This window comes from Phasianus colchicus, chromosome 1, assembly GCF_987193195.1.
Source record: "Phasianus colchicus chromosome 1, bPhaCol1.hap1.1, whole genome shotgun sequence".
NCBI classification, from domain to species: Eukaryota; Metazoa; Chordata; class Aves; order Galliformes; family Phasianidae; genus Phasianus; species Phasianus colchicus.
The window spans coordinates 148,476,600-148,488,886 of record NC_143436.1 but is presented as its reverse complement, the minus strand read 5'-3'; the positions used below and the strand labels follow the sequence as shown (position 1 = coordinate 148,488,886).

The 12,287-nt window shown below is 40.0% G+C and overlaps 1 protein-coding gene across 1 annotated transcript; it reads left to right on the top strand.

Annotated features, from left to right (window-relative positions):
- Window positions 1–3,979: 3,979 nt before the first annotated feature.
- LOC149920136 (endogenous retrovirus group K member 8 Gag polyprotein-like) lies at window positions 3,980–5,787 on the top strand. Its single transcript, XM_090143586.1, has one exon. It carries the CDS (start codon window positions 3,980–3,982, stop codon window positions 5,123–5,125), a length of 1,146 nt encoding a protein of 381 aa, XP_089999712.1. The 3' UTR covers window positions 5,126–5,787.
- Window positions 5,788–12,287: the final 6,500 nt, after the last annotated feature.

Genomic DNA, 12,287 nt, shown 5'->3' with positions numbered 1-12,287 from the left:
AAATTTGTCAAGACAACCATTATAATGATGTTGATGAAGCATACTGAAAATGCACTTCAACCTTGTAAGTGTGGGAAGGAAATTATTATGCATGGTACTTATGCAAAGGATTATTTGAAATCTCAGATCTTATGACTAACCTATGTGTATGTGTAGACTGGTTTTATAGTGTAGCAATCTTGGATTCCTTCTAACCTTTCTAGAATATTGTCTTGACATATGATCGTTGTCACTGCCCGATGACAACTTTTGGAAAACTATCTAATTGTGAAAGAAGTGACATTTTTGGAGTTAAAAAAAATAAAATAAAATTGTATATTCAGAAAAGAACTTAAAAAAATAGCAAAAGTTTTCCAAATTAGCTGTTCTGTCTTCAAAAATAAATATAATTTGATATTTTTAAACTAAAATGGTTGATATATTGTTTCTTTTACATTTGCATCTACATTAAAATCGGAAAGGGCTCAATAACTTTGAAAATGAAATCAATAATTTCATACAAAAAGAGAATGTTTGACATGTCACATTGGCAGAGTTTCTTAACATTTCAAAAAGAAAAGGGGAGAGTTAGTTTGACCCAGAAAAAAGTACGTTTACCAAGGCTTTTTGTTGGAAATACCTTACTATTAAGCTGATAATACATATATTCATCTTAAATATTCTATTTTCATTGCCAGGTCATAATGTTGAAATCAGAATATTTCCTTCCACATTTTAACAATGCTATTAGTTATAAAATTAGTCTTTTAATAAATATTTACATGCTAACGTTAAAATCACAGTGTCAGATACCTTAAATAATACTTTTAAATAATACAGTTCAGTTCTAAGATCAAAGTTTAAGCCAGATAGAACTGAGATAATTCTTCATCGTCTTTTTCTCACCTATCCCAATAAATATTTCACTGCTGCAATTCAGGACAAATGTCATTGTTAATCAAATAGATGTATAAGTAACTGTATTGGAATAAATATAATCAGCCTGGTCTGCAAATAGCCCTGCATCTTTTCTGGCAAATATTATTTAATCATGGGCTGACTATTCAACTCTGAACAGTAATAAACAACAAGCAGTTCACCATAGCAGTAGTTAATTCCTCCTCATTAGTTTATTTCATTCCATTTCCCCTGATTTGAGAACTTAACTGCCTGAACACCCAAGCATCTCTTCTTCCACTGTTACCATTAGAGCAGTAAGTGCTCTTTCAGCTGACAAATGACAATAGAGATTTTCCCTCCCTTCAGTGCAGTCATGACACTGACCTTTTTCTGCAGGCTACATCACTGCTTTGAGACTCGGGTTCCTTTGATTTAGTTATACAACCCAGCATCTTCCAATTGCAGATCTGGGCAAGAGTTAGGTTGTGTCATAGACCCCAGTTCTTCTCACTGCCACTGGAGGACAATCTTATACAGTCACAGGTGCAAGAAAGAGACTTCGGTATAGTCTAACTGCACTTTTGGAGAGAGACCAGCATTGCCAGTGGCAATGACAGAATTTGGAGTTGGTCAACACATACATTTATGTATTTTAATTTCACAATTTTAAGACAGCCTTTTGAAATTCTGGGCAAGATTTGCATATTTAATAGGTTTCAGATGTTTGTACAATCACTGTAATGTTTCTATCTGGTGATAGTAAAGAGAAGAAGAATGCAAAAACACCAGCTACTACTACTATTGTCTAGAACCAAAAAATGTACCACAACTTATTTACAGAATCAGATGTTTGCCAAGGTTTTATATAACACGTCCTTATAGAAAGGATTGAGAAAAAGTTTTCAGTGCAACTACATAATTTGAGACCTGACCTGGGACTGTATTATGGATAGTAATAAATGATGATTCCCAAAAGGAGCAGTCAGTGAGCTTGGAGACACACTGTACTAGTGTGTGGCAATAATTTAATCAACTAGTATTTTCTCTGAATTTATGTCCTGTTCATTTTTGGAATACTGCTGATACTGAATGCTTTGGGTGTTGTCAGGGAAAACACAAAGGACCATTTGTAGAGTTAAAACTAGTTATGGAAATGAATATTATGAAACCATTAAATTCATTAATGAATTCTTATATTTTACTTCTCACATTAGCAACAGCAACTTTTTTTGAAGCTACTCTGAGCTATGTAAGAATTTGTAGCTATCATCAACAGATCTTATTCCCATATAAAAGGCAGAACTATCTCCCATTATGATTTCCTCCTGGAAATACTCCCTGCAGGAAGATAAACATATGGTAAATGTGAAAAAGTTAATTGGCTATATACTGACTGTAAAAGTTAATTAGCTGCATAGTGTTCCATATATTGGTATTTTAAAAATTTACCTTCAGATGTCAAAAGTAGTCCTTTCATTTTCGTGGATATGTCACCTCAAAATTAGTTTTCAACAAAGTTCAATCCAATGTAGAACTTTCTGTCCAGAGTCTGCGTGTGTATCTTGCAGAGAAACGTTACACTCTGCTGATAGTCATCGGAATGAAAAGAAGAGCATACTTGGGATTCTTGCTATCTCTATTTGTGAGTGGCAGTCAAAAGCTAACCTCGGGTAAAAATTGTAAGTTTTAAGCCAAAACAACTCTCTGCATTGATTCATTGTCTCATCACATAAGTGTAAATTCTTGAGAAACAGAGCAGGAAGGGAGTGTTAAGCATAAATCAGTAGGGTTAACCTGACAAGAAACAGTGGTTTAATATTTCCCACATTTTGTTTCTATGATTAGTCCACTTTTGAACCTCACATTCTAAGCTTAATTTTGTCTCATATTTAGGCTTGGAGCAAGTTTCAAAACAGGATTTGTGTCAGAGATAGGATATTTGAAGCTCAGAAGACTCCTTCGTACAGTACAACAAGGATATAACTGAAAATTGTGGCTGTAGTCTAATTCTTACTTTTCTTATAGTGCCTATAGTTGAAACATGTAGTTAACAAGACAAAAAATCTGCCAGGCATCTTCATCAGAAAACAAAAACAGTTTAGAATTCCCATGGAGCTGAAAAAAAATTGTTCAAACAATTCTGCACCATTGCGATCCTAATTTGATGCTCCTACAAAGAAAAACGTGGAACCTACTAAAGATTACAGATACTTGAAAGTTGGGTTTAAAAATGCCTTACAATTGGCATTTTATTGGGTTTGGCTCCTACAATACTCTAGATTTTGAATTTTGCTGTAAGGTAGTATTTTGAAGTCTGGTATGCTGAATGTAGTAGGCGTGGCGAGGAGACGGTGTGTGACGGGGTCAGGTTCCCTATGCTCAGGGCTTGCCAGGTGCTGTCCCACGATAGGACAGCGTGAATGCAAGGGGTGTAGACAAAGCGGGACGAGAATATTTAAGTGCCTGCTACATTTTAATAAACGCCATTTTGCTTCACCTATACTTGGGGTCTGTGTGAGCATTTGGCCCCGACCTGGTATGGGGTCGGTTTCGCTGGCAAAGCAGCACCTTATGGGGTGGAAAACGAGTGTTGCAGAGAGAACGGCAACAAATGGCGACCCCGACGTGATTCACCCTGTGAGTAGTAGCTGCCCGGCGTGCCCGTAAGGCGGTGGAACCTGTGAGGTGGCGGCAGGTCGCCTACGGAAGACACACTGCGGTGGAACCTGTGAGGTGGCGGCAGGTCGCGTGTGTAACTATGGATCAAGTAATTAAGGTATTTTTACATTTCTGTAAAAGTTATTGCGGTAGGACCGTTCCTTCTAAGAAGGAGATCGCGGCCGTGTTATCGCGGCTAGAAAAGGAGGGTGAGCTGGACTCCCCTCAACAGGTGCTCGATTCAAATCGGTGGGACTCACTCACTTCGGCGCTGTGCCAGCGCGCCATGTCCGACCAAAAAGCCTCAGAGCTGAAAACGTGGGGCTTGATACTTGAGGCTCTTAAAGCGGCAAAGGCAGAAGGAGGGTTCGGGGAGGACCGGAGCGCGACGGGGGCTGCCGGGAGCGGGTCTTTGCTTTCTCATAGATCCAGCGAGGCAAAGATGGCGGAGAGCGGAGGCGGAGAGACGGAGAAGAAGGAGTCGCCGAGTCAGTCATGTGAGCCGACAGCCCCGCCCTCGCCTTACCCTGCTCCGTCTTTATGCCCTTCTTTGGACAAAACGTCACAGCCAGAACCGCCCCTTGAAGAACGCGATAGGGCGGTAGGCGGAGCGCGCTGGTGTGGGAGCCCGCACCCGGGAGGGAGCCCGCGCCGGTGGGGGGGCCCGGTTACTGACTGGGCTAAAATTAAAGAGGCAGCAGAAGAAAAGGGCTTAGCGAATCCAGCTGCGTTTCCGGTTGTAGCCTCAGAAGACGGCCCAATTTGGGTTCCTCTAGACCCGAAAGGGATCACAAGGGTGCTTGAGGCAGTTGAGAAAAAGGGTTTGAAATCCCCCTTAACAATGAATGCCCTCGAGAACCTTACCGCACAGGGGCCTCTCCTACCCTATGATATAGAGAATTTAATGCGTATGGTTTTGAAGCCGGTGCAGTATACATTGTGGAAGGAGGAGTGGCAGGCCCGGCTCAGACAATTATTGGTTACAGCGCAAAACGATCCAGCGAACGTATTACACAACTCCGACCTTCAGAGATTGATGGGTAGCGCACCAGGTCTGTTAACTGCCCAGGCACAAGTTACCAACCTGAGACCTGGGGAATTAATTGCTACATCTGACGCCGCTTTAGAGGCGTTTAGAAGGCTCGCAAGGAATGCAGAGCCATCTACTCCGTGGACAGAAATTACACAGGGCCCCACGGAGTCATTTCAGGATTTTGCAAATAGGTTGATAAAGGCCGTAGAAGGGTCAGACCTTCCTAGGGCGGTCCATAGCCCTGTTATTCTGGACTGCCTTTATCAAAAGTCGAACGGGGACGTACGTGCTTTGCTAAGAGCGGCGCCGGAAAAGTTTCACACCCCCGGTGAGGCCATCAAGTATATCGTAGAGAAACAAAAGTCAAATCCGTCTGTGGCAGGCGAGGTTGCTGCCGCAGTGACTGGAGTGATGATGGCGCACGGGGGCTTTGGTTATCATCACCCCGGCTATCCGGCAGTGGATCAAGGGGCTCAAGGCCCATGTTTTAGGTGCGGCCAGTGGGGCCATATCAGGGCCCAGTGTAGGGCCAGAATAGAGGGTATGCTGCTGTAAAACATGTCGATACGGGAAGTGTCATGTGGATCCCGGCGAGAAAGGTCAAACCAGATCTGATGAAAGAGAACAGTAACAAGGGACTCTGAGTTTTGCAGGTATGGTTCCTGTTAACACCGAAGAAGAAGGAGACAGCCCAGAAACCCCGAAAGAAGGCCGGGAGAAGCGTGGAGGAAGACTCAACCGTTGCTGCCAACGAGAAAACGCGTTTCTATCAGGCGAATGCTATGTTTAGTGTGTGTGGTGGTTATTGCTTTATCACAGGGAGCGAGGGTATTCACCTTTTGTCACTGTCAGGGAATTCACCTTTTGTCACTGTCAGGGAATTTACGGGTTACTTAGGTAAATAAGACGAGCCAAAACAACTTTTGCTTTAGTTTGCAATCGGCTACCTCACTCTTTTGCACTTGCCTAATGGGCATTTCTCAATACACGTTAGAAGCCTTTGTTAGGTACACTACAAACCATTCCAGCTGCCGTAACAACACCGATCTAGCTAGCCAAACGGCATGTTTGATAAAATCTCTGAACAACCCTGGGGTTGCTGCAGCACAGAGCTTGGCTCAGATAGAACACCTAGCATGTTGGTCAGTTAAGCAGGCGAATTTAACAACATTAGTATTGAATGCGATGCTAGAGGACACAAACAGCATTCGGCATGCGGTGCTGCAAAACAAAGCAGCCATCTACTTCTTGCTCCTGGCACAGGGGCATGAATGTGAAGACCTAGAAGGAATGTGTTGCTTCAATCTTAGCGACCACAGCGTATCCATCCATAAAGCGCTGAAAGCCCTGCGAGACCATACGGAGAGGATCCAGGTGGACGACGACCCCATCGGAGACGGGTTCAAGAAGACGTTTGGCAACTTCGGGAGTTGGATTGCGAAGATCGTTAAGGGCATAGTATTAGCACTCTTAGTAATTGTGTGTATTGCCACTATTCTGCCGTGTGTGATTATGTGCTTTCAGAATTGCTTGCTAAGGATTATGTAGTAGCTTAGGGACCAATGCATAGAGTATAGAGTATCACGGGTATCGGGAACAATTGTAGCGTTTGCGTTCGCGCTGTTACGGGATATTACTGAGCATAGGGAGGGGGAGATGTAGTAGGCGTGGCGAGGAGACGGTGTGTGACGGGGTCAGGTTCCCTATGCTCAGGGCTTGCCAGGTGCTGTCCCACGATAGGACAGTGTGAATGCAAGGGGTGTAGACAAAGCGGGACGAGAATATTTAAGTGCCTGCTACATTTTAATAAACACCATTTTGCTTCACCTATACTTGGGGTCTGTGTGAGCATTTGGCCCCGACCTGGTATGGGGTCGGTTTCGCTGGCAAAGCAGCACCTTATGGGGTGGAAAACGAGTGTTGCAGAGAGAACGGCAACAGCTGAATGTCACACTGATCTGTACTCTGATCACTGTCAACATACACCATAAAGTCAACACAGGAAACAAACCCCTAATAATTCACAATACTTTCATTAAATTCCCAACTGGTCACAAAACTGACAAAAAAAAAAAGTAATTATCAATAAATGACAACCAATGAATACCTAGTTCTTCTCACCACAGTTTCTGACTTAATTGAATAGTAATTCCACGATGAATGCTTTTTCAGATTTGAATTCATTCTTCCTATGGAGATTATTCCCAATGAAACAGCAGAGTTTTCTAAAGCATACTAACCCTGTTTGTTCCTGCATATTTGAAGCAGTTCTCACTGAATTTTATATACAATTCCAGTAAGATTTTTAATTAGAATCTGCTTTATTATTGCTTCACTGACAAAACAGGAGTAGTGTAAGATGATCCTGTGTTGGTCAAACAAAGCACTGGCCTGCTTGTTTAGTCTGTGTTTGATACACACACACACAAAACATCTGAGGTGCTGGACTAGAAGCCTTTGCATGAATAGGCAAATATTAACCAGCTTCAAGAAAGTGTTGTTCTTCTTAAAACAGCATAAATGTACAATTTTAATAAAAATGTACATTTTGCAGGTACAAAGCTAACAGTTGACAATATAGACAGCCATTTACAGCTGGTCACTTCATTGTCAGATCATTTTACCATAAGGTCTGCTTTAGAGCACTTTTGACCCCTGTGAGCCTAATAAAATATGCATGCTTTGAACACATCTAGTACATAGGCCTTATTAAAGGCATTTTTAATTTTATTATTATTACTAATAGGAGATAGAAGAGTAGTAGGAGAAGAAAGGTGGATATGCCCACTCTATTAGAAAGTAGATATAGGTGATTTAAATTCCTGCTTTTCTTCAGACTAAGGATCCATAAATTGTAGAATCACAGAATCAAGTCCAACTACCTATCCACCACCAATATTTCCTCACTAAACCATGTCCCTTTGTACCACATCTAAACATTTCTTGAACACCCCCAGGGATGATGACTCAATTACCTCCCTGGGTAGCCCATTCCAGGCTGATACACATCTTAAGATTACTGTGAAAGTTCCACAGTAGTTACTTCTCTGTGCAATGAGATTTCACCAGCGCTGAAGAATGTTAAATCAAGGTGTCCAAAGGGAGATGAGTCTCAGATTTCTTTCTATCTGAGCAATGAGAATCCAAGCTTTTAATTTCTACACTGAATTATTTTCTAATTCTGTAAGCGAGTCTTAAAACATAGGAGATGGGTATCACGATCATGTACTGCTGATGCTTCATTACCTTACTAGAGTCTTTCATTGCACAGTCAGATATGGGCTTCCCAGGATCTTGGTTATAAGTGGTGAAGACATCTATTTTCTCTCTTAATTTCCATTTCCTAAGAAACTGTCACTGGGGTTTCATATAGGAGTAACATTCGCCTACCTTTAGGTATGCAGCTGCTTTAAATGTGGATTTTTTTTTTATTTTTTTGGGGGGGAATACCTTTTCTCTCTCAATTGCATCTGTATTCCACTTCTGAGTTTCCCTCAGGCAGGGAGGAAAGCAGAGGTCTTCATGGGATTGGTATGCATCTCTGGAAATGTTGAGTTGAAATAATAAGAGTTAGCATAAAGATACGAGTGATATTCCATCTGAATGAAAAAAAAAAAAAAGAAAAACAAAAACAAAAAAAACCCTTCCCACTAGCTTGTTTCTCTAACAAATACACATGTTAAAATCAGCAGGTTATTATATGCATCTAGTCCTTTCCAGCTGTACCTTGATCTCATTTTGGATGTGCACATGGTTGGCCTTCTCCACATCCTGTATTTTTTATGAGAAGAAATAGCTGTAGAGCATTCAGATGGGTACTCTGACTTGGATCAAAGAAAGATCAAAACTTCAGTGTGTTCAGGGAGGATATCTATCTCATTCTCTGGACATCTTGGCAAAGCCTGTCTACATGGAGCCTGGTTAGAACCTTAACAAAGTACCCATTCAAAAGCAAAGCAAAACGGCAAAACAAGAGCACTCTATCGTGAGAGCATATGTGTCATGGTTTCATAATTTTTGGTTATCAGTATTCCGCATCATAACATCATGTACTGCACTGGGAGTTAAGGTGTTAATGCTCCAATTCCAGGCACTTGTCTGGAAGAGAAGACGACCTACATACCCCAGCGGGCTTTGCGGTCAGAGAGGAGATATAATCCCCGGCAAGGTCATCTGATGCACTCTTCCTTGTCTCCCTGCTGCTCAACCAGACTGCGGATCTCACCTCAGTGTTATGGTGAGGCCTATCCACCTTTCGGACACTGTCTCTCATTATATTTACTAGCTTCAATTCTAATTATATCGTATTATAGCGTGTTATCTTGCATTCCGATACTATATTTAGTAAGTTAGTTTGTTTCTCCTCAGATCATTGCTGCTATTTTTAATTATTTCGGGGTCCCTTGTTTCTCTTCTCCGGAGGCATGGATTTTGCAAAATCTCTCTGCCCCGCTAGTCACGAAACCAGGCCGAACCAACCTGTAAACCATTGACAATATGCAATGCAGTACGTAAACGTAATTTTTTAGTACAAATTACTTACCCTACAGAGCAGCTGGGAGATTCTGTATGTCATAGAATCACACCCCATACATTTACTTGGAGGAGCTTTCAAAATACCTATAGCTGTCCACAGTTCTTAGTTATCCTATTTTGATGTGTCAGTGTTCCCTTAGGAGTGGGAGACTGGCTCTATCCCAGACAGTGATGTGAAAGGTCCTGAAGGTTTGGAAAGTCAATCTATCCATTTCTTAATATGAAGGAAAGAGCAGGTGAAATTCCCAGATATAGTTGTATAGATTCATAACTAATGCCTGGGACTTGAGAGAAGCATTTTGAAACCTCACATTCACTGCAAGATTTTTTCAGTCTCTCTGCACCTGGTATACATGCACAGAGTGCAACTGAACCATATCAGACAGGCAGCATAGGTAGCATCAAGTGTATCTAACAAGTCTATCATGAAACAGGATAAAGGACAGCAAACTGGCCAATAAGAGAGAGACATGTGGATTAGAAATATTGCCTGAAGAGGTCAGAAGCCATGTTATGAGGGAGTTATTAATAAATATTAATATGCTGTTTGTTGTCCTGAAACATAGTTGACGTTAGTAACGTTAGATGCAGTTGAACAGATGCTTGAAGTCTTTGACGTTCTGAGGTTCAGAAAGTTACTAGTAGACTCCAGATTTGCTATTTATTTTCTCTGCCAGTAAGCCTAAACACAGTGTAGCTATTTATCCTAGAAGTTTTTGCTTATTATGGATAAAAATGATCTTATTATAAACTGCAATGTTTGACATAACTATCTTTCCAGATTTTAAGCTGATCTTAGCTGATTAATATTGACTCATTGTTTATACTTCTATGTGCTATGTGAGTTGGACAGTACAGCCAACTTATATTTATTGAGAAACTCATATATGTACTTACTTCTGAGAGCTTTAATTATTGAAGCATCACCACTTTTCACATTTTTTTATTTCTACTTCCCTGTTTCACTAGGAGATGCTAACCAAATGCTCAGCAGACTTGAACCTCTGTTCCTAATGCCTATATCATTCTAAGAAATGTAGAGATCTAATTCTCTCATTTGTTATCTTTTTACCTATCACTTTCTTCAAATTTTTCAAAGAGAAATGTGAATATTATGGCATTTCCATTGATCTTCACTTTCTAATGTTTAAAACCCATAATGATTCCAAGAAATATATTTATATAGGAAAAGAACTTCTATGCCCTAGAATGTTCAGTAAAACTCTTTGATTTCACATAATCATAGAGCTATAACAGTTGGAAGGGACCTCTGCAGATCACCTAGTCCAACCCCTCTGCTAAAACAGGTTCCTCAGAGTAGGTTGCACAGGAAAGCATGCTGTTGAGTTTTGAATATCTCCACAGATGGAGACTCCACAATATCCAAGTGAACAGACCCTTTTTCTACATTCTGTAGATCGTTAAGTTTTTGCATGAACTCCTTGCTCATCCATGCAGGTGTTCTGCCACCTTTACCTGACTTCTTACTCTTCCGAATCACTGATTTAGAGTTTGGAGGAGGCAATGCTTGAATGTCAAGTAAGGACCCCCCTACCTTTCAATACTCTAAGCCATACAATACCTCCAAGTAGGTCCTTTATGAAGTCAAAGTTAGTTCTACTGAAGGCTAGTGTTACAATCCTATTAATTGCCTTGTTTCTTATGTGTAAGATCTTGAACTCGACTGTCTCATGGTCCTTGTATCCACATTGCCCCTAGTTTTCCCAGCCTTGTTAATAGGAATAAGGTCCAGCAGAACATCTCTTCTCATTGGTTCATTCACTGTCTACGTCGGAAACTTACCATCAGCTTCCTACAGGAACTTCTAGAACTGGGTATACCTGGCAGTGTTGCTTTTTCAGCAAACACCAGGCTGTTTGTAGTTAGCTGTGAATACCAATGTCTGTGATCATGAGGCTACATTAAGTCATCTGTAGAAAGCCTCAACTTCTTCCTCCTGATCAGCTGGCCTCTAATAAACTCCACAATGGTGTCACCTGTAGTAATCAGCCCCTTAATTCTTACCCAGAAGCTCTCCACCTGGTCCCCATAGATATACAGAACTTTGATGTGGCTAGTAATTTCTATTTAGAGATAGGTAGTCTGGGATTTATTCCTACTTCAGGATGAAAAAAAGAATCTGAAACATCGGTATTTCATTGATGTCAAAATAAAGCACACTTATTCTGAAATAAGTATGTGCATACGCAGAATGCAAAATAAATAAATAAATAAATAAATATTCAATAATTGTTAGCTTAAAAGTAAAAATTAAGCCACTCTTAAGCTGAGATTTTTATTGTATTAGAGTTAAAATCAAGGTGGAATTGTAATTATAAATGTATAGATAGATAGATAATTAAAGAAATGAATGTTTAACAACAACAACAACAAATCTCGATAAATTTCTTTTAGAGACTTTTAGGACAATTGAAAAATGAGATGTAACTTACCATAGGTACAAACTAGGTTTTATTTTTTTTTTCTCTTTTACTGGGATGCCATACTGTTTCATTTTATTTTAAATCGGAAGCTCACACAATTATTGCAGCAGATTATATTATTCATGCAGTTTTTATGTAACATTTAAGATACTTTTTGAAGTAATTTTGTATACAAGTGAGTGTTATCTACTTAAACTATGGTTGTATTTGGACCAATAAAGCTTTTGGATATAAGGTGGATCAATCTCATTGTTGGTGTACTGATTTATCCTTCCTTCCTTTATAGCCCAGTGAAAAATTCAGTCTATATGCTCATGCAAAAAATAAAGCAAAAATCCTACAGCAAATGTATGAGATTGTACTTCTGTGATAAATGGGATCAAACTCTCTGATTCTTTTCTGCTTTTGTTTTGTTTTGTTTAATGGTTTTCACAGTTCTCAGAATTGGAATCAACAGTTGTTTTTTTTTTTCCCCAAAAACATAAAACTGATACCATAACCCCTCAAAATTTTGCAAGTCTTCATAACACACTATTGATACAAGTTTAGGTAGCTCATTTGTTGCTCATGTGCTATTTTTATGCTATTTCTTTTCCCTAGCACTTTCAAATCCTGATATGATTTATTTAGTCCAATATATTGCATCCATTTTTTGTATAAATTGAGAATTTTAAAAGCTAGAAGAATAGGTGTGAAGGAATGGGACAATAAATTTGATTCTGAAAGCCAATCTTATG